General features: G+C 38.0%; 1 protein-coding gene across 1 annotated transcript in view; it reads right to left on the minus strand.

Moving 5' to 3' along the window:
* Positions 1–23,377, minus strand: part of LOC126081573 (uncharacterized) — a 786,258-nt gene that overhangs the window by 701,149 nt on the left and 61,732 nt on the right. The window contains exon 3 of the mRNA XM_049893546.1: positions 9,859–9,968. Within this exon, the coding sequence (XP_049749503.1) occupies positions 9,859–9,968 (110 nt within the window). The remainder of the gene's footprint in view (positions 1–9,858; positions 9,969–23,377) is intronic.

Genomic DNA, 23,377 nt, shown 5'->3' on the forward strand with positions numbered 1-23,377 from the left:
CCAACCAACAGGTTCTTTGTATCTGACTGAAGCCAGGGGAAACACAAGGGCTTATAACATCCAAAATCCCGTTATTCTCCCTCTAAGGCTGCATACGTCTTCTACCTTTTGGTCTGCCTGTTTCAGCTACACAAATTTAATCATCCAACCTATAGTAGATCCCTCTCTTCCTTTTCAAGTTCAGATACCATGTTTTCTTCTTCCTAACTTGAACCATTCAGTCACAGCCAATGCTCATATGATCCTTACAATTGGCTAGTATGGTGGATAAGATATTTGTCATAATCCTTGATTTGTAGATGGGGAAACTGAGGAGAAAAAAAGTTAAGCAATCTTTTCATGGACATTCAATAATTTTGTCACAGATCAAGAACAAAGCTCAACTACACTCTTGTTTTCTTCTGTTTTCACTTTGCTTTATATTCTGGTAAGGGCAGACAGATGTGTCCAGCCAAAGACATCTAGTGTAGTGCTAGGACTCCCATGGCTAATATTTTAACAGATGAACTACCAGGAAATGGAATATGTGAGTGAAAATATAAGTTACTAGCAGAGGCGCCATAAATTCTCCCTTACAGGAGGCATTACTTTGAACACAGTAATAAAAGATACTCAATAAGCGTATGATAAATAAAAGAATAAATAAATGGTTAGTCAACCTAAACCTGGTATTTTTCGCAATCTATGAGGCTTTTTTTTTTTTTTTTTAAGGCTCAAACAATTGTATTTTCTCATCCACATGGGCTCAGCACCTCAAGAGGGCAGCAGAGAGCAGCTACAGAGGAAGCCCAGCACCAGCATCCAGCCCTCCCAGTCCCACCCATGGGTCAGACCTGGTGACCCCAAGGCCTCCTCCCTGGCTCCATTCCCTCCCACGCCTTTCCTGCTCCTTCCGGCCCATCCGCAGCCCTCGGCAGGCCCCTTCCTAGTCAGGGACAAACGGATGGTGGGACAATGGGGGTTGCAAAGCTGGGATCCAAGCCCCAGGCTGGGATGGAGTGACCCCAGGAAGGGAAGGTTTCGGTGGAGGAGAAGCAGGGAGGAAGCCTGGGGGCACTGACGGGCAGCCGCTCCTCCAGCAGCAGCAGGGGGACTGTGGAGGGCTGGGGGGGGACATCGCTGCTGAGCCTCTGCTGCTCATCGAAGTTACTGAGAGAGATCCATGCCCTGGCTGTCCATCAGCCAGAGGACAGGCAGGCAGGCAGCGTTTCTGAAACCGGGTAGTGGGTGTGTGTGTGCGAGTGTGTGTGCAAACACGGGAGGCGGAGGAGACAGGGCAGGGAGGACTGGCGGCCTCCCCTGCCGACTGGATGTCTCTCTGCTTTGGTGGAGGAGGACCAAGCTTGGCTGCCTCAGCCGACCCCTTTAGGTCCCAGTCAAACACCTTGTAGTAGCAGTGGATGAAGATGTCGCCCAGGATCCACAGCGACCTGCCAGGTGGGGGGATGTCCATGTCAACGAAACCGCTCAGGAAGATGGTCTTCCTGGTCTGTGACACCTTGAGAACTAGCCTTCCAGTGAGAGCAGTAGTCCTTGCCCTCCAGCTTCAGGGAGGGGGGCGGGCAGGCTGCACACCTTCTCACAAGGGATCATGTACTCAGCCTGGATCAGTGACAGAGGGACTAGGGCCTTCTGCAGCTTCGTGATATTTCTCCACCGGCCCATCACCCAGGAGGTGTACTTCTGTCTTGGGAGAAGTACAGCCAGAATGCTCCTTAGAAGCAGGGATGAGAAGACTTCCTCTCACTTACTTGGGACATGTTATCAGGAAGGTCCAGGCCCTGAAGAAGGACATATGCTGGGTAAAGGAAAAGATCAGCGAAAAAGGGGAAGACCCTCAACCAGATGAACTGACACAGTGACTGCAACAATAGGCTCAAACCTAAATAGCAAGGATTGTAAGGATGGCACAGGACCAGGCAGTGTTTCCTTCCATTGTACATAGGGACACTATGAGTCAAAACCCATTCAACAGCACCTAACAACAATGAGGGCTTTAAAATTATTCTGCTAGAATGAAACCATACAAAGGTTTCAACCACAGACACACCCAGAAATGCCCTGGGTCAAAGAAAATAGTTTTAACTTAAAGACAGTGCAAAGTTTAAAACACACACACATACACAAATACCCTCAGTCAACAATCAACATGACAAGTAGATTGGTCTCATTTCACAGAATAACAGTATAAACATACTAAGTAAATTCCACACTAAATCTCCATTAGCTCATGTGCATTTGTTATAAGTAAATATATCAAGAAGCCTGAAGGCTTTAGAAATGCCATCTATAAAAATTATTCAACACTGGCCTTTTAAATTCTTTTGGCAAATTCTGTGTAAGCAGTCGACACCAGAATATATAAGCAAACAATGCAAGCATGTATGGATCCAAATTGGAAGCATAACTAGTCATGTAGTCAGTAGATGAAAATGTCATTCCTTGGTATAAGTATAGTTTCATGGGCAATTGATAATATTTGCCAGCTCTATAAATGCATTCTCAGAGAGTAACTCGAAGGCCCTGAAACTATAAAGGCAAGGAATATAATGTCACTTGAACCAAAGTGTGGTCATTCTAACTTGAAATTATCTGAAAAGTGATGTCATTTAAGTACCAAATAACAAGTAAAAAATACAATAGAAGTTAAAAGGTTTCTAGTGACACAACAGATGAGGTTCTTCCCAATTGTAGCAAACCGTATAAACCTGCACTGCCCAACACTGTAACCACCAGCTCAAGTGGGTACTGAACACTTGAAATATGGCCAGTGCAACTGAACAGCTGAATATTTTATTTTGATTAATTTTAAATTACATTTAATTTAATTATTTTAATTCGTTAATTCGTTTAACTTAAAAACCATGCAGCTATCCAAAAATTTTGAAGTATGTCTGGAATAACTTGGGTATGTGGCTCTGACTAGTTCAACTATAAATTGTATTAAATCTGAATGTATACCAAGTGTTTTTACAGTGAAAATTTAGGATCCAAATATAATTGCTAGCTACTTGCAGAAAAATCAAAGACAAATAAATAATAGTTTTTTCAAGCATGGCACACCCTCTGAATACTTACTAAAGATTAAGAAATAATCTTTAATAATAAACATTAAGAAGAAAAGGAGGGTAGCAGAATTCAAATCCACGTAAAAAGACCAGACTTAATGGTCTGACTGGGACTGGAGGAACCCCCGTAGACATGGCCCCCGGAATCTCTGTTAACCCAGCACGAAAAACCATTCCCAAAGCCAACCCTTCAGACAAAGATTAGACTGAACTATAAAACATAAAATAATACTCATGAAGAGTATGCTTCTTGGTTCAAGCAGATACAGGAGACCAACTGGGGGGCTCCTGTCCAGAGGCAAGATAAGAAGACAGACAGGGACAGGAGCCAGTTGAGTGGACAAGGGAAACTGGGGGTAGAAAAGGGGAGTGTGCTGTCACATTACAGGGATTGCAACTAGGGTCACATAACGATATGTGTATAAATTTTTTTTTATGAGAAATTAACTTGAGCTATAAACTTTCACCTAAGGCATAATTTTAAAAAAGATTAATAAAGCTTACTGCATAAAAGAAAATAATAATAATAAACATTAAAGATGATAAATGGTTAATTTTGTGGTAAAGAGTAGTAAAGTGGCTACAAGTCATGATTCCTAGGTTTGAATTCTCCTCGCTCTGCTCCTTATCAGCAGTTACTTTGAAAAAAATAGCACCTCTTTTTTGATCCTTGGTTTTGTCAGTGAAAAAGTGGAGTTAATATAGCAACACTCATTTCTTAGGGTTGTTATGAAGTATAAATGAGCAAATATATGTGAAAATTATTTTTCAAACTTTCTATACACTGTGTACTGTAAGTCATCACAACTATTTCAATGTCAGCTTTTTCCCCTTGCCTAAGCATAATCTATACCCCTCATTTTTTCTAGGAATGAAAACATTATGGCAAGCTAGATTAATGGAAAGGTTTAATCACCAGATGATGGAGCCCATTAATATGATAAGGATGGTTATGCTGGCACAATTACGGTGCCTTATGTCAGTTTGGCCCAGTACAAATCAAGCCTTTTATGCACACTTGGGTGTGTGTGAGTGTGTGTGTTTCATAAATTCATGTTTTACGTCATTAAATACTAGATGCCAAAACAAAACAGAATCTGAGAAATTTGTTATTTCTAGGATATGTAATTATTCATATTTTTCCTCTAAGATATGAGAACTACCTGATCTATGTTGTATTTCCTAGACTTTAACCCTTCTTTGTACCATCTCAACAACTGTTTTTCAGTCTTGAAATATTTTCTTATATTTATTAAGTGATAAAAGATCAGGGCATGGACCTATACTCTATCCTCATATCTCAGCTGAAAATAGCACTTGAATTAAGTTCCAAGCTCCTCTCTCAGGCAATGGCTTTGACTCTATCAGGAATTTTGTCAGGAAGAACCTCTGCTCATCTTATTCTTTTGATTTTAATAAGATACACACTAGGATTAGAAACACAGTGTTTAGTTTAGACACTTGATTAGTCCGGAACCACATAAATTGTAAGGAGTTATCCATATTTATGGAGCTCATTACATAATAAAATGTTAATTATAAACAAGTCAATTTCTGAATTCTGATATTTTACCTCTATGATGTAATTTACATGCCTGTAGAAATTATTCCATTCCTATCTGAAATTTTATTTTCTAAATGGAGTTCAGTATCAATTAGTGCTTTGCCTTTACTAGAAACAAGACAGAAAGCAAGGAACTTAAAATGCTAGAAAAGCAGAATGCTGTACAATAAAGCCACAATTTATGTAACCACTCCAATTTAAACAAGAAGTGGCTTCAAGGAAAAGAAAATAATCAATACTAAGAACTATAAGGTACCCTGGTAGCTTAGTGGTTAAGAGCTCAACTGCTAACCAAAAGGTCCACAGTTCGAATCCACCAGCCACTTCTTGGAAACCCTATGGGGCAGTTCTATTCTGTCCTAAAGGGTCGCTATGAGTCAGAATAGAATTGACTGCAATGGGTTTGGTTTTTTTCAGTTAAGAAGTATAGAGAATGAGTAAGATACTAGTAGACTTTAGCAGTATGATGAATGTCATGGATTGAATTGTGTCCCCCAAATATGTCTGTCACCTTGGCTACGCCATGATTCCCAGTATTGTGTGATCAGCCACCACTGTGTCATCTGATGTGATTTTCCTATGTGTTGTAAATCCTATCTCTCTGATGTTGATGAGATAGGATTAGTGGCAGTTATGTTAATGAGGTAGCATTCAATCTACAAGATTAGGTCATGTTTTAAGCCAATCTCTTTTGAGATACAAAAGACAGAAGTAAGAGCAGAGACATGGGGACCACATACGACCAAGAAAGCAGCGCCAGGAGCATAGCACAACATTTGGACCCAGGGTTCCAGAGTGGAGAAGCTCCTAGACAATTGGGAAGATTGATGACAAGGATTTTCCTCCAGAGCTGACAGAGAGGAAGCCTTCCCCTGCAGCTGGCACCCTGAATTTGGACTTCTAGCCTACTAAACTGTGAGAGAATAAACTCCTGTCTGTTAAAGCCATTCACTTGTGGTATTCCTGTTATAGCAGCACTAGATGACTAAGATAGTGAGGAAGACACATAGAGGGGTGGGGAAGAACCAAGTACTCCAGGAATAGTAAAAATGGTACAAACAACATACTTCAAACATAAAACCAATTAAAATGTGATATAACTTCGAGTAGTCTGTAGAATGTATAATAGAAAAAATATAAATGTTATAAATATTGACAACGTAAAACTAAAGGTACAACTTTCAGAAGCTAGAAGATGGATATGGAGGAAGGCTAGACATACAAACATCTTTATCTCACGACTTGGGGACTTAAGAGGCACTGTTGATAGCTGATGAAAGCAAAAAAATCTAAGCATATTATTTAGATCTATAAATGTACTCAACAGAGAAAATTTTAAAAGATACAACTACATTGGGAGGAGATAGGGAGAAAGATAGAAATTTTTGGTAAATGAACTAAAGCCTCATGTAAAAAAAAAGCCTCATGTAGCATGTTCTTATTAGGTGCCATGGAGTCGACTCTGATTCACAGCAACCTCATTTGACTGAGTAGAACTGCACCACAGAGTTTTCTAGGCTACAATCTTTATGGGAGCAGATAGCCAGGTGTTTTCTCCCAAGAAGCCACTGGGTGGGTTCAAATTGCCAACATTTCAGTTAGCAGCTGAGCATTTAACCATGGCACCACCAAGGATCCTTTCAAGTAGCATAAACTCGATGCTATCAAGTCAATTCTTACTCATAGCGACCCTACAGAACAGAGTAGAACTACCCTATAGGGTTCCCAAGGGGCACCTGGTAAATTCGAACTGCCAACCTTTTGATTGGCAGATATAGCTCTTAACCACTGTGCCGCCAGGGTTTCCTTATGTAGCACTAAAAAAAAAAACACAGCAGTAGATAATTCAGAAGTTGATAAACTGAGAAAGAGCAACATTGATTAATATTTTAAGTTAAAGACAATGGTAGCATCCACTAATAAAGCTAAACTTATTGCTGGAGAGACGGCCTGGGGGTGGCAGAAGTCAAGGGAATATTGCCTTTTATTTTGGCTATTCTGTACTATTTAACATTTAAAATATGCCTATCCACTGTGTATATAAACTATGTCTATCAGTGTCTAGAATGCCTGGTCACCTGAATATCACACAGTTTCCTCACACTTAAAATATCCATGTTAAATTGATAATCATCAACCCTCACTGAGCATTTTCCTTCTACTACATTTCTTTTATCATCCAATAACTCATTCATTCATTCAAAAATTGAGTGCTCACTTTGAGCCCCTGTGCTAAGTCCTGGAAGTACAATGTTGAACAAGATAGACATGGCTCATTCACTCATAAGTCTACACTCTATTACAGGAGACAGATAAACCGCAAACAAACTGACAATTGAAATAATTTCAAATCATCATTTGCTCTTTGAACGAAACAAAGAAGAGGCTGAGAGACAAAATACTATGGATGGGCTATCTTTAAATAAGATGTGCAGGGAAAGCTCTCGGAGATAACATTTAAGCTAAAGAATAAGAAGAAGCTAACCATGTGTAGTGGACATTTGTCATATTTGGAGCTGCTCAGTATCATTTGAAAACCTTTCCTATGTTTTTGCAATTTCCTATCTCACAAACAATAAAATGAACACTTAGCCCTACTGGGGAACAATATATCACTGTGAAAGAATTCATTGCAAATAAGTGAAAGAAGCCAATCACAAAAAGATCACACAATGTATGGCTCCACTTACATGAAATGTCTGTTGTTGTTGTTGTTGCTGTTGTTGTTGTTGTTAGGTGCTGTCAAGTCAGTTCCAACTCACAGCAACCCTATAGGACAGAGTAGAACTGCCCTACAGGGTTTCCAAGGAGCAGCTGGTGGGTTTGAACTGCCGACATTTTGGTTAGCAGCCGAGCTCTTAACCACTACACCACCAGGGTTCCATGAAATATCTAGAACAGGCAAATTCATAGAGAAAGAAAGAAGGTTAGTGGTTGCCTAGGGCACCAGGGTGAAGGAGAGGGGGCAGGAAGGAGGAGAGAAAATGGAGAATGACCGCTAATGGGTAGAGAATTATTTTTGAGATGATGAGAACGCTCTAAATTTAGATTGCAGTGATAGTTACACGACTCTTTAAATATATAAATCTCCAACACTGGTGGAAGCATAACCCACAAGCCTGCGTAGCTTTTTGATGTGGTCACCTTTGGCTTAAAGAGTATAGAGTAAGAGCTGTGGAGAAGTGTTTTCCTGGGGACCAAACAATATTGATCATGTGATTAGATGTCCAAGGTTAAGGGTCACACTGTGCCAGTGGTTAGCACCACAGTCAATTAACAAAGGCATTCATGCGCACTTTAATAAATTGGTTTTGATACACGGGAACCTCCAAAGTGCAGGGTCCAGGCAAAGAGCCCCACTGGCTTCAACTAAGCTGGCAGTAGTAGATGTGAACAGAAGTGGAAACTCTTGAAATATTTTGGAGCTAGACTTGACAGGACATGATGGGTGGGATATGGTAAGGTGGCAGCAAGAGCTGTTAAATGCCTTTCCAGCTGTCAATCCCTCTACCACCTTTATTATCGACTGAATTATAACCCCCAAAATATGGGCTATAAATCCTAAACCTCTGTACCTGTGGATGTAATCCCCTTTGGGAATAGAACTTTCTATATTACGTTAATGAGAGCAAATCAGCATAGGGTGTGTCTTAAACCAACAATCTTTCAGATACAAAAAGATCAGATTAGGCCCTGAGAAGGAAGCACAAATGGAGAGGAAGAAACACGGCACATGAAGATCACCAAGGAATCAAGGAAAGAGAAGCAGAAAAGAGGCAAGGACCAGAGTCAACAGTGGGAGAAAGCTTTCCCCTATATCCAGCACCCTGAATTCAGACTTCCAGCCTCCTAAACAGAGAGGAAATAAATTTCTGTTTGTTAAAGCCACCCACTTGTGGTATTTTTGTTATAGCAGCACTAGATAACTAAGACAACCTTCATCCTTGGAAGAAGAGGAAAAGGAAAAGGTGTGGAAAGGGAGAGAAATCAGAATTACAATTATTTTGTTGAATCTTTGAGGAATCATGTGCTTCACGGCCCCCTCCCCAGCTCCAGTGGCTGACTGATGACTTCTCTGAATTATTCAGTTATTGAATTCCCCTAGACCAAGGACTGACTCAGGTATGAGCATAAAACATAACCTTGACAAACAAAATATAAAGGTGCATATGCTGGGGAGCTTCTGATACAGTTTTCCTTATTCATAAACAGGGACAGAAAATAAGTACTTTGCTGAGAAGCCTATTCTTATCCAGATTAAAAAAAAAAAAATTTTTTTTTTGAGTGATAATTTCTCCTTTGTGCTCTCTAGTCCTATATTTATATATCTGCCACAACTCATTAGCACTTACCTATTTACATGCTTGGCCCTTTGTATGAAACTTTAAGCTCCTCAAATGTATAAGTAATGTATTATTTATCTAAATTATTCTCATCTTCTAGCACAGTGCCTGGCACATGGTAGCTCTTGTTAAACCTTGGTTGGATGGTTCTATGCATGGATGCATGGATAGATGTATAGGTGAAGGGATAAATGAATCACTGTTTTTCAATTGGATTGAAATTAATTTGAATTAACAATTGCTATTTCACCCTTAAACTTATCAGCAATAGTTATAGCATGTCTCCCCCACCATTTCTACCTCAATGAATGGGAAAAAAAAGACTTTTAAGTTTGGAAGGTAATTTTTCAAAATGTTATTCCTTATCAAAGGCTAAGAAGTATAGGAACTCAAATAACTGTGAGAGGTTTATGATTAAAAACTAGAAAAACCTAGCCTGCTTTTATCAGAGGTGTGTGGTAGAGAAGGGAGGGGGCAAGGGGCAAGAGGGTTCATGTTTCTAAATTCCTCGTTCAAAATTATATTTGAGTTTCTTTTGTCATAATGCAATTTGTCTCAGACTTCTAGTGTAGTGCCCCCAGCTGGCAGATAAGGAAGAAACTATCCCAAAGGATGTCTGGGGATATAGTCACTATATATTTTTTGAAGCATTTCCTTTTATCTTAAAAATTCAAGCAGATTTTGCTTTCTACTCTGCAATAAATCTATGTTACCTATTGCTATGTAACAAACCATACCAAACCTTCATAGCTTATAACAACCATTTGATTTGCTCATGATTTTATGAGTCAGCAGTTTGCATTGGACTCACCTGGGGTCGGTAATGCAGCTACTGTCATCTGGCAGTTCAACTGACTGGATGGTCTAAGATGACCTCACTCACCTATCTGGCAGTTGGTGATGCCTGTCATTTGGACATTGCCTTCCCCATGGTCTTTCACCCTCAAGGTCTTCAATGATTCCAAGAGTAGACAGAGCAAGGCCTCTTGACATCTAGGATCAGAAACCAGAAAATGTCACTTCTGTCGCAGCCTGTTAGTCAATGTAAGCACAAGGCCAGACCAGATTCTCCACCTCCTAATGGGAGGAGCAGTAAAGGGGTGAGCAAACAGAGATGGAAGGAATTATTACAGTCTTCTTTATATCCAACCTACCACACCCATCACCACATCTCTGAGGAAAACAATCATGCCAGTAAGATGACACATTTACCCTAGAGTTTTGGGCACTTCACTACATGTCCCTTAGGGTATGTGGAACCCAGGATAAGAAGCATGGACCTAAGAGTACTGTATAAGCACTTTTATTAGGAATAACATATGACTAAGACGAGTGATACTGCTGACTCTCAAAAGAACAAATGAAATATGAAATAAGATGAAGCACATTAGCAGTATCCAGTGGGATTTTTAGATCCTGTAACACCTGGAGTTTTCTGCTTGTCTCTGTAATTTTTAGTCTTGGTGCTAAAGTGGGTACAAGAGAAATCCATTATTCTTTCACTGGTGAGCACAAAGAGTTGAAGCACTGAGATGCGTCAATATATTGACAATGAATAGCCCCCTAAAGCCACAAAATCAAACCCATTGCCGTCGAGTCAATTCCGACTCACAGCGACCCTATAGGACAGAGTAGAAGCACATCATAGGGTTTCCAAGGAGTACCTCATGGATTTAAACTGTCAACCTTTTGGTTAGCAGCCATAGCACTTAAACACTAAGCCACCAGGATTTCTGAATAGCCCCCTGGTAGATCAAAGCTACCATCACAATTTATAAAATGTATAAAATTATTAAAAATAACATTCTTGTTTCACATTCGTTTCTACTTGCTCAAGGTTTTTCCTGCCTCTCTCACTGCAGGTCCAGGATATTAATTTACTTGAGAATCTTAACTTCTCTTACTCCATTCTTAGGAATCCCTGAGTATTGTAAACACTAAGCACTCATGACTGCTAACCGAAAGGTTAGCTGTTCAAGTCCACCCAGAGACACCTTGGAAGAAAGATCTGACAATCTACTTCGGAAAAATCAGCCATTGAAAGTTCTATGGAGCACGGTCAACTCTGACACACATGGGTCGCCAGCTGGAATCAACTAGATGGCAACTGTTTTTGGTTTTGTTTCATTTTTTGTTCTTCCCTCCATCCTCAGTGAGTATCTCAGATTGCTCCTGGTTCCTGGCGGTCCGGTCCTTCTATTCTCTAAGTATTCCAACTTTTAGTCAAATTATGTAGCTACAGAGCACTGATAGAGAATTGTGTATTTTGCCAATCAATAATCTTCAGAGAAGTTAACTATAGAAATAATACCTTTTTCAAAAGACACTCGCTTAATGAGACTGTTAGCCACCACAGTCTTTTATATCTCAATTCAGTTTCATTTTGGACAGAATCACTACACTTATCTCTACTGAGTCAGTTTAATTCCAGCTGGATTTCTCAACAAAAATGAAAGCTAATTACATAGTAGGTCTTTTGCTGTGCTTAAAATTAGAGGTGTCTGAAATAACTCTTTCTGACTGAGAACGGAGCTTGTCCACAATGCCTTGGATATCTTGAATTTGGAGATCAGCAACAGACTCTCACAACGACCACTTGCTGAGAAAAAAAACTAAGTGGTTTGCACTTCTGATTAAAATACACACATTACAAGAAGGTTTGCCTTTTGATTTTAAAATTCAACTTCTTTATAAACTTGAATATGTTTTTCTTCTCTCCACCTCTGAATTTAACGGTGCCACCCACAGATTAAGGAGCCTTAAAGATTAGTGCATTTTTAAAAATAAAGACAGGAAAGTGAAGCTTACTGTATGCTATCAGCATGTTTCTTTCATTAGAGTAAAGGGTTAAGCACCAAAGTTGACCTACAAAAGTTAAAAGCAGTCATGGATTTTAACAAAATTATCTTATTTTGGAAAGCTGGCAGAAGGAGCTGCTGGAAAGTCTTTAGAAAAGTACCTACTCGGCCTCAAATTACTATCATTTTCTCATTTCGCAGCTTGTGACATTATTGGATTCTGCCTTTTTCTGTTTTGATCCTCTGAACTTGCTTTCACGTATTTAGTAGTATATACGAACACACATTATTAGCAAATATAAGTAAGCTACTACAGATGTTGTGAACTAAGATGTTCAGGAAAGATGATTACAGTATAGTACAAACCTATAGTTCAACTTCTACAGTACTTGGATCACATCCTCTCTTCTGTCCTAATTTATTAATAAACTCAGATAATAATTACAGTAGCTGATATCTATGAAGATACGGAGGTAGGAGAGAGACATTCCAGGAAGGGAAATAAGAAACTCTAGAGGGGGAACGTAATTAGCATATTGAAGACACTGCAAGGAGATGGGAATAGCTGGAGTGGAATCAGCAAGGGCAGAATGGCAGGACAGGGAGTAGGAAGAGAAGAGAAGGTCAGTTCATGTAGAACATTTAATAATCTGGCCTTGAAGCTTTGGGTTTTACTTTGAGATGAAAAACAATTGGAGGATTTTAAGCAGAGAAATAGCATAACCTGACTCATGTCGCTGTGTGGGAAATAAACTATAGAAGAGGCTAACAAACTTATGTGGGGGGGTTGGAATATATCAGGGAGCTGATGTTGACTCGTTATAAAGCTGGACATGTAGCTAGAATCTGAATATATTCTTGAAAACAGAGCCAACAAGAACTGCTGATGGCTCGGATATGAGGTGTGACAGAAAGGAAGGAGATAAGGAGACTCCAGTTGGTGAACTGGGTGAATGTAAATGAGTGAACATAGTAGTATTTACTTAGAAGACAACTGTGAGAAGAACAAGTCTGGGGAGGAAATCAATCATTTATTTTGGGACATGTTGACTTTCAGATGTTTATTAGTTAAGCAAAAGATGGTGTCCAGAATGCATTTGGTTAAATGAGACTGGAGATCAAGGAAGAGATTAGGGCTAAGAACATAAATGTAGAGATCAACAGCATATAGATATATTAAAGCTATGGGACTGGAGATGATAACCTAGGGAGTGAGCACAGAAACAGAAGTGGTCTGAAGACTGAGCCTTAGAGCACTGCCGTGTTTACAGGTCAGGAAGATAAGGCGTATTCAGCAAGATGACAGAAGGAAAACCAGTGAGGTAGGAAGAGAACAAAGAGAGAATGGTGTCCCAAAGGTCAACTGAAGAAAGTATTTCAAGAAGAAGGAAGGTATCACTCCAGTCAAAAGCTGCCCCTAGGTCTAGTAAGATAAGTCCTATTCAGGTTATCTATTTCTTCTCGTTGAGGATGAGGATCCCTGGTTGCACAATGGTTAAGCACTCAGCTGCTAACCAAAAGGTTGACAGTTCAAACCCACTAGCCTCTCAGTGGGAGAAAGACTTGGAGATCTGCTTCTCTCAAGATTACAGCCTAGGAAACTCTATGGGGCAGTTCTACTCTGCCTTAGAAGGTCACTATGAGTCAGAATCAACTCAATGGCGAGCGACATTTCTTCTTGAGTGAATTTTGGCAGTCTGTCTTTCAAGGGCTTTGTCCATTTCATCCAATTAATCAAATTTATTGCCATAAAGTTTCTGAATGTAATACGGTAGATGGAAAATCCAGGCAATATTGTGTCCTCTTGTCTGGTCCTAGATGTCTCTAGTCATAAAGTGAGTTATGACTCTGGGGTGTCCACATGTAATTTGTTTGAGACATAATAGTGGTTATCTGTTGCCATTCCAAATCTAAAGTTTTTGTCTGTTGTGGTCAAGAAATGCTATTTACTCAGGCTAGATAACGAGGATCCCATATAGTCCATTTGTCAATCTCATGCTGTACGTGTTTGCCATATTAGTGTCATGGCAGCCTGGTTGGCATATAGAGCTGTGGCCACATGATTTTAAATCAAGCACATTTTTTAAATTAATAGTTTAACTTCATTAGTTAAACTGGGAAAGTAAAATAGTAAAATTTGTATTATTTGTTTTTCAATCTAATTTAAGGATGACAAAGCAAACTTTACAGGATTTTTTTTTTTTTTTGGTCAATAAAAGACACGTTTTCTAAATATAGCACTATTACTAAACTAAATAAATGATAATTTAAATCATTTAATAAATGATTTATTTATGACAGTTTTATTCAGAAGTATGATCCATTAGCTATTTAATTCATTTTTATCCTTACACCTTTATATTTCATATGTAAATAGAACTTAAGTTTTGATGGCAACAATGCTTTACTGACCATTACATCTTTATAAAATAACACACTAATGTTTCATCATCCTTGTTAGTGGTTTCAAGCTCACATCCCCATAAACTTCCAGCACCACTTCAGATTGTAACATTTCACTCCCTAGAATGTTTACCAAATCTATGTTAATTTTCTGCCTCTTTATTTTTTATAAATTCTGTCAGGTAATTACTGTAAGCATCCTAATGTAGCTTTGAATAAGATTGTTTCAAGCTATTTCAAACAACAGTGATTTTTTAATTCAATAATGAGTAATTGAAAGAGCACCCTACTATGACATATTTCATAAAATTCCAAAAAGGCTGCTCCCTCATTCCTGAGCACTGACTTTGAAGGAATCTCACAAATATTTGTTGTTGTTGTTGTTGGTAGGTGCCATCAAGTCAGTTCCAACTCATAGCGACCCCATGTACGACAGAACAAAACACTGCCTGGTCCTGCGCCACCTTGACAACCTTTGTTATGTTTTAGCCCATTGTTGCAGCCAGTGCCAATCTATCTCATTGGAGGTCTTCCTCTTTTTCGCTGACCCTCCACTTTACCAAGGGCGATGTCCTTCTCCAGAGACTGTGTCTCCTAATAACATATCCAAAGTACCTAAGACAAAGTCCCATCATCCTCGCTTCTAAGGAACATTCTGGCTATACTTCTTCCAAGACAGATTTGTTTGTTTTTCTAGCAGTCCATGGTCTATTCAATATTTTTTGCCATGTACTTAGACATATATAATTTACATAATGCTGCCCAACCTTCATCAGAGCCTAAAACACAAGCAAAAGTGTAGTCCCCATTGCCCTGCACGGAGGTACCTGAGCAAGAGCCAGGAACACACATATACAGGTGTCACTCCTCGGTTCTTTGGCCCCAGCTTCACTCTGGCTGACTTCCAGCCCCAGAACAGCTTGGCATGTAGGCATTCTGCCAATGGCAGGAACTGGGAACAATTCCATCCTACCCCAGATGAACATTTTTCCTTTTCCCACCCTCAATTGGCTACTGAAAGTTTTTAGCTTATAGGTAGCACTTAGGGTTATTTTCCAGTTATGGATATACGTAGAGCACAGCAGCAATTCATGAAAAGTTATTTAAAGAACTGGAACAGGTATGAGTAATTCAAGCAGTATCACTTTATCCTTCATAAAAATCCCTCTTAATCTCCCCTATCCTGACTCTCCAAATCCCATAGGAAAAAGGAAAAGAGTATCTCATTCATCTGGATACTTCTGTGGATTTTGCAATATTTATCTCACTTTTCTACTAGACACTGCTTTGTTAACTTAATCTAAATCAGCTTTCCAATGAGCTGTTGACAGGATACTCACAACACAATCCAGTTTTTAGTAGTCAATTCTGTTCACTTCATAACTGTGATCATTAAGGTTATGTGTCAGCTTCGCTGGGTCATGATTCTCGATGGCTTGCCAGTCATGATTCAGTTTGCCAGTTGCATGATGATGTGATCACTTCAATGATGAGATTTGATATAACGTGATTACCTCCATGATGGGAGTAGCCAATCAGCTAAAAGGGTGTTTCCTTGGGGATGTGGCTGCATCAAATATATAAATGAACTTTCTGGCAAGACTGGTGGGCTTTTGCTAGCTCTGGGTCCTACAGCTGGCTCCTGTTCATCTGACCTCCAGTTCTTGGGACCTGAGTTAGTAGCTTACCTGCCGTCTTGCTTCCTGATCTTGGGATTCGTCTATCTTTGCAGGCTGTGAACAATATCTCTGCTGTCTGACCTGCCAATCTTGGGTTTGCCTGTCCCTGTGGCTACATGAATCAAGAGAAGCCTCAATCCTGACCCACAACTTGGGACATTACAGCCCTACAACTGTGTGAGCCATTTCCTTGATATAAATCTCTCTCTCCCTCTCTCTCTCTCCATATATATATACATATATATATACATACTTTACTGGTTTTGCTTCTCTAGAGAACCCAGATTAAGACAATAACTAAGCTAAAAGAAGCCTATTTTCAAAATCAAAAAGTAGTACGATGTCACAAAAAGTGTGGAACAGTAGAACACTTTCAAAACTTGGAACATATTTATTCTTCAAACAAAAAGGCAGTACATCATGTGGAATTGCGTACTTGCCAAAGCTCCTAAATTGCACACTTTGTGAATATTCACATGAAACTATGACCCTCACTCTAGGTTAAATAGAAGCAGGATAAAGAAAAATTATTATGGTTTTCTTTTTTTTTTTAATAAAAAAAAAATTACACTTTTTGCAAATGGTCACTGAGGACCCAGGAAGATGTCCGGCTTATACACCTTACAGAGTATGGTTATTCAAGGACGCCACAAATAAGTAGCCTTGTTGAGGCATTTCTGTGTATCACTGCACCAGGAAATGCGATTTATTTTGACAATCATTTCCTCAGAGATCTGGCTGAAATCACTGACTTTTTTATGTATCTTATTGCCACCTTGTGGTTAAAATGTTTTTCTTTCTTTTTCTCTTCTTACAAATGTGTGTATGGCACGTCAATGAAAATGTAAACTTCCATCAACAGTAACTCTCAGTGATATTACCCATACTCCCAATAATAGACACTTTAAGTCAAACAATCCCCCATTATTTTATCTCTAAACTAAACTATGACTCTTTAAGTGAACCATATTTCCAAAAACAGGCTTGCTTATCTATGTTTTTAAGAAGTTTCCTCTAAATTCTGATATTGCTCACAATATAATCATAGAATGAAATAGACCACGACTCTAATCTCTACATGCGAAGATAAATTTTAAAAATTGAGGGCATTATTCACATAGCTTAGGGGCAAATAAGAGTAGAACTTTGGTAAATGCTGAGGGTGTGAATCCCCCACTATCAGCATATAAGGTCTTCAACAAAGTGCCAAAAGGCGCAGAAGCAAAAGAGCCAAATTCTCTAGTGGCTAGCTGGTTGCTACTCAGTGTGAACCCCAGACCAAAAGCTTTGGCCGCACCTGGGAGCTCGTTAGAAATGCAGACCAACTCCAGACTCCTGATTCAGGATATCTGAATTTTAACAAGATTTCCAGGAGATTCATATGCACAGTACAGTTTAAGAGGCATGGTTCTCTTACCCTCATGACAAGATTTTGCTTAGATTGACTGAACCTATTACCTCTAAAAATCTAACAGATGGAGTCAATAAACCTCTCGGGCTTGAAGCCTCATGGGCTTCAGGCGTGGTGATTATAATAAAGTTGATTAGCTTTTCAAATTTCCTATCCACTTATGCACTCATATGCCATGTATGAGCCTAGGTACAGAGTTCTATAGAAGGCTTATCAGAGAGTACCATTTTTGTTATGATAAGCAAATTAACACCTAAGGCAGGCGAAAGGCATGTGATAATGGCTGCTTTTTAAATTTTGTCCTTTCTTTTCTCTGTGTATGTGTGTGTGTGTGTGTGCACGTGCGTGCGTGTAGAAAGGGAAAGCTATTTCTTATCCAGACAGCCATGGAACAACGAAAATTTGCAACTACTCTCAGACCCCATCTACTTGTTACAAGACAAAATCAGAATGTTTTCTTAAACTATTATGTATTTATTCATGTTTTCAACACATAGTTATTATTTGTTGAAATTGTTTCAATGTTTCAACATTTCATACTAGGCACCGTGCCAGGCGTTTTCAAAGGCATTGTGTGATACACAGCAATGGACTCAGAACTGTGTTCCAGTTCTATCTCTGCCCCTACTAGCTTTATCCAAGCAAGTCATTTTAGGTTTCTGAGACTGCCAACCCTTATAAAATGAGTGAGAAACGGATGCTATTTTATTGATAAAATTGATAAAAATCAATTTTAAAGCTCTATGTTTCTATGGAAGCAGCCTTGGTGGCACAATGGTTAAGCGCTTGACTACTAACTGAAAGGTCAACGGTTCGAACCCACCAGCCGCTCCACAGGAGAAAGACCTGATAATCTGCACTCATAAAGATTACAGCCTAGGAAACCCTATGGGACAGTTCCACTCTGTCCTATAGGTTCAAAAAAAATGAGTCAAATTGACTTGATGGCAATGGTTTTTGTTTTTGGTTTTGGTTTTTTGGTGTTTCTATGGGCATTTTTTTTTTTTTTTTTTTTTATGGGCATTAGCTCTATTCCTGCCCAACAATAAATCAAATCAACAGATCATGTATCTCTATGCTTGGGAATCAAATTTCAGAAAATAAGCAATATAAGCAACACAAAAAACAAACGTACAGAATGGAAATATGAAGAATCAGCCATTAACATGTCTCCACTTACAGTCTCCACACTCCAAGTGGAGAGCAGGCATAAACATAGACGAAAGAGAAAACAGTTATTCAAAGACTACTGGCACTTCAAAAAACAAATTAGCATGCATTATACAGCAACACAAATTACAAATTTTGGTCCACTACAGTTCTCTATAACCAAAGGGCAAATAAAAGGCACGATTTTGGAATGTCACTGTCAATATAAATGCCTTCCCATTTCAAGAGCTACACTTCAGTTTCCACAGTCTCTGAGCCTAGACAATATCTTTCTCTAAAAGTCAGGAGTTCTGAGAGGAAACAGCATTACATTGATTTTAAAATTATCGAATTCCTGGTCAAGCTACTTACTCGGGGGAAGGAAGAACTATATTATAGGTCTAACTGGCAGAGGAACCATGAAGCAATCTTAACTAGAAAGTTGTATCTGAATGTCCCTCACTCCACCAATAAAAACAGGATGTTTTTATATTAAAAATGGAATAAATTTGTTACTATTCTGACGCATTTGGGCTATATTTATACCTACATGTAATGAATTCAGGGTATTATTAAGCTGACGTCAGCAAATAATTAGAATTTTTTCACGTCTCCATACCAGTAATTCGTTCAACTGAATTTTCTTCCTTTTCAACCAGTTGTTTTTTCACTATGTAGACACAGTGCAGAACTTGGAATTTTGCTTTATATTTTGATTGTTATATTTGTAGCAGTATTACATAAATGCTAGGCTTGCCATCAAATGAAGCTCCTGTAGTGTTGTTGTTAGGTCAATTTTGTCTATCATAAGACACCAAAAGTGGTCTCTTTCAGGGGCTTCTAAGGTTATTTTGCAAGAAAAATTTTCTTTCCAATTCTATGGTTTAATATTTTATGAACTGAAGTATGATCTTATGACCTAAAGTATAAAACTCTTAAGTCAGTTGCTTTACTATACAAATGTTATTGGTTAGAAAATTCTCCCAGCCTCATTTTGAATCTAGCTGTTATAACTGACTTGATGATCTCCTGTGGTAATAAATCCCACAGACTGAATAAATGCAATCCGGGAAGTACTTCTGTCCTCTATTACTTTTACTTGCTAAAGCTGATATGAACAGGGGAGAGGATAATAGAATCTCAAGTTTCCTAGAAGGGAAATTTGAAATAATTACTTCCCAGGGACTCTCACTGACAGAGAATACCATATAAAGCCCCACTCTTTTATATGCTTTTATTAATTGAGAAAACTGTTTTAGAAAAGGGAGGGTTAGTTCTTATTGTTTGCTAATTAAATCTTTCCAAAAACGCACACTATAATATATTAAGTGTACCTTTTAGCATACATTTTTAACTTGGAATATAACTTAGATTAGACATTAGTTTAGGATCCACATATCTTTCAATGTGTCAGTTTGCTCTGGCTTTTATCTTAGCAACACTAGCACCAGATGGGTAGCTCACAAAATTTTCTGTTTTGTTCTTAATTATTAAATGATTTTTTTAAAAATTGACCCAGTATTGTTTGTCTAATATATAAAGAAAAACTTCAGTCTTATAACTAAAAAAGGAATCAAAGATTTGCTCTCGATTTTCTCACAAAAAAAAAAAGGTAAAATTGGAGACAGGAGAAGCAATTATAAGAATAATTCAGGTCCAAAATCCTTCTCCTGAAGAATGAAATTGCACAGGTCATCCTGAGTTAATTTAATTGCCTGTCTATATTGACAAAATTCATTAAAAATTATTGATTTTTATTCTAACAGGCCTATGTAGACACAATTAAAAGTAGCTTTATTGTAAATCTCCCTCTTCTTTTCCTACTCTTTGACCTCCAGTGGGAAAAATAAAAATACCTTATGTTTCTGCTGAATTTTACCTCCACGTAACTTGAGACATTTTCCCAAGTATCACCTCATTAGTCCTAAGTACATCACTTCAGGTAAGTAATGGAAAAATAGCAGTGTGTGCCTTCACTGACATGTGCTAAAGCTCAGAAAAGTTGATTAATTTGCCAGAAGTCATACAGCCAGTCAGCCTGAACTACAACCATAGTCTCCCAACTCCTACCACCGCGCACTCCGTTCTCCGCTTGGCCTCACCACTCCCTGCATCTACCTGGGGAAGCGCGCCCTTCTGGTACTTCTGATATCTAAGCAATTTTATGGTTCAACTTTGGTTTCCATTTTATCATCGTACTTTCTTTTAAGGTTTGTACTGCTAGATGCTTGAGTTGGAGGTTTTTGTTTTGTTTGTTTTTTAACTTTGAGCTATGAGTTTTTCATCTATAAAAAAGTTTTCCAACAATGCTCCCTCAATCCATCAATGAATCCAAAATGTGTTTTATTTTCCTCTGTGTTTAGTTTATATCACTGCAAAACAGTAATTCCATCAATTTAAAATGCCTCTTGGAATTCTGAGATTCTGTTTTCCCCTAGCTATTTCTTAAATAGCTATACTTGCCAGGAATTATAGCAGGTGCAAAATTTTTTATGGTAGAAACTAAGGTCACCCAGTATGAACAAGCAGAGAGGAGGCACAGAGGTGAACAAAAGATACTAGAATTACATTATTGGGCACTTTATTCAGGAAGCAGTAAAAAGAAGAAAACGTCTTGCGTGCCTACTGGGTATGAGGCACTGTGCCCTTTAAATACAACAGCACAAAAACAGACAGATCCACTAATGCAGCAGTTCTTCACTTTTTGGTCTCAGAACATTTACACTCTTAAAAATTGTCAAAGACCCCCAAAGAGCATTTTATGCGGGCTATATCTATTTATCTATTTGTACTAGCATTAGTAATTAAAGATGAGAATGTTAAAATTTGATTAATTCACCTAAAATTAATAACAAGCCTATTACACGTTAACACAAGTAACGTAACTTTATAAAAAGTATGTATATTTTCCATAGCAAAAAAAACTACTGAGAAGAGTGGTGTATTAGTGTTCTGCTGCTGCTGTGACAAATTACCACAAACAATGGCTTAAAACAACACAAATTTATTATCTTACAGTTCTGGAGGTCAAAGTCTAAAATCAGTCTCACTGATTGATCTTTTCCTACTCGCTCTTGCCCATCAAAGCAAGATTAGGAAGGTCTTTCTTCCCCAAGACTAGTAAGTCACAAATACTGCTTTATCCCATGTGTTACTTCCTCCCAAGAGCTAATTAAATAAATGTGGTTTAACCGTTAACTGTTCTACCTTACTTAAGGCCAAAGACTTTGAAAATCAAAACATTTTCCTGGCTAGCTGTCATTGATCAAGATGAAGGTATTCCTAATCCACAGCACAATTCAAACTAAAATATATTTAACATCTAACCCTTAATGGCAAAAAGATTTCAACTTCTCTCAAAAGGAGCAAAATTGCAACAATATTTTATGGAAAATTCCTGCAAAAAAAAACCAGGCTGATGACCTTTTTTTCTTTCTTTATCTAAGGTGAGATAATAAACAGAAATTTAAGAAATTGCCTATACAGTTATAATCTTTAAAGTTTTAACTATTATTTTTAACAAGAAAGAACATAACTATTTTCTAGTTTATGGCTTTAAAAAAAAAAAAGTACAACTTAATGTCTAGTGACAGTCCGTGCTCAGAGATTCAGAGACTGTGGTTACAAAAAAATCTCTAAGAAAATATGCCCCTCCGTCTTTAGAGAGATTTCTTCTAAGACTATATTTTGCTTAACATTCCAGTGTAACACAGACATTTTGAAGCTATATTTCTTTACTGTTCTAGCAAATAAAAGAAAGTATTTAACATATGAGGCATAATTAGATTTTATAAGATGTTCTGTCGGAGGTAAGGTAAGTCTACAAAAAATCTAATTGCTTTTTGAAAAAGCATTATCACAAAATCACAACACATGTGTTTTATAAGCAAAATTTAAAGAAGTAAACCACTTTATAATATGACGAATGTGATAAAAAAAAATCCTTAAGACTTCATGTAAAACCAGTTATTTTCCACTTACAATGTCCCGTTTTCCTTGCATCATCAGATATAAGCATTTATCACTAAAAGCAGTTTTAAGGCATTTTATGAACAATTTTCTGAAGTATAAAGTGATATAATTATCTTTTAGGTACATTTTGCAATAAAGTGAACCCTTTTTATGGTCTCCTAGAGATAAAAAGAAAACATTCACATTAGAACATTTACCTGATTTATTATAATGGAAGATTAGACATGCCGGAAAGCTAATTTGATAAATCAAATCCAACTATGAAATACTATAGGAATATGACATCGTTCATAGTACTTCATGCTTTAAAAAAACTCAATTTCACTGCTTTTTAAAAAAATATATTTTGAGTTGTTATATATTTTCAAAAAAAAATTTCAGTCATTCGTCTATTCCTACACACTAGTCTGTTTCTTTGGCAACTGAAATGATGTCATAGCAAGGAGGACAGCTATGGTACAGAATTATAAGAAAAAATTCAGCTGCATTGTAGTCCACCAATGCACAGATTTATAAGCAAACCCAAAAATCTTTCTGTTCCCAGAATGCATCCCCATATTATTGCTGCTGATGCAATAGTGGAAAATTGCTCTAAAAGAGCAATTAAAGTGAGGAAAAATCATTCCTGACATCTGCTGATAATACAGAGCATTGTTTAACATACTGTTATGAATTGAATTATGTCCCCCAAAAATATGTATTGTAAATCCTAACCTCTATGCCTGTGGTTATAATCCCATTTGGAAATGGGTTGTCTCTGCCGTGTCAATGAGGCAGGATTAATGTAGGGTGTATTTTCAGGCATCTCTTTTGAGATATAAAAGAGATTTAAAAAGTGGCAGAGGAAAGATGGGGTAAATAGATACCAAGACACTTGGAGATCTCCAAGAAACCAGGAAGCAGAAACTTAAGAGACAAAAACCTTTGTCCAGAGCCGACAGAGAAAGAAAGCCTTCCCAGAGAGCTGGCACTCTGAATTCAGACTTCTAG

The sequence above is a fragment of the Elephas maximus genome, chromosome 8 (assembly GCF_024166365.1).
Source record: "Elephas maximus indicus isolate mEleMax1 chromosome 8, mEleMax1 primary haplotype, whole genome shotgun sequence".
NCBI lineage: Eukaryota > Metazoa > Chordata > Mammalia > Proboscidea > Elephantidae > Elephas > Elephas maximus.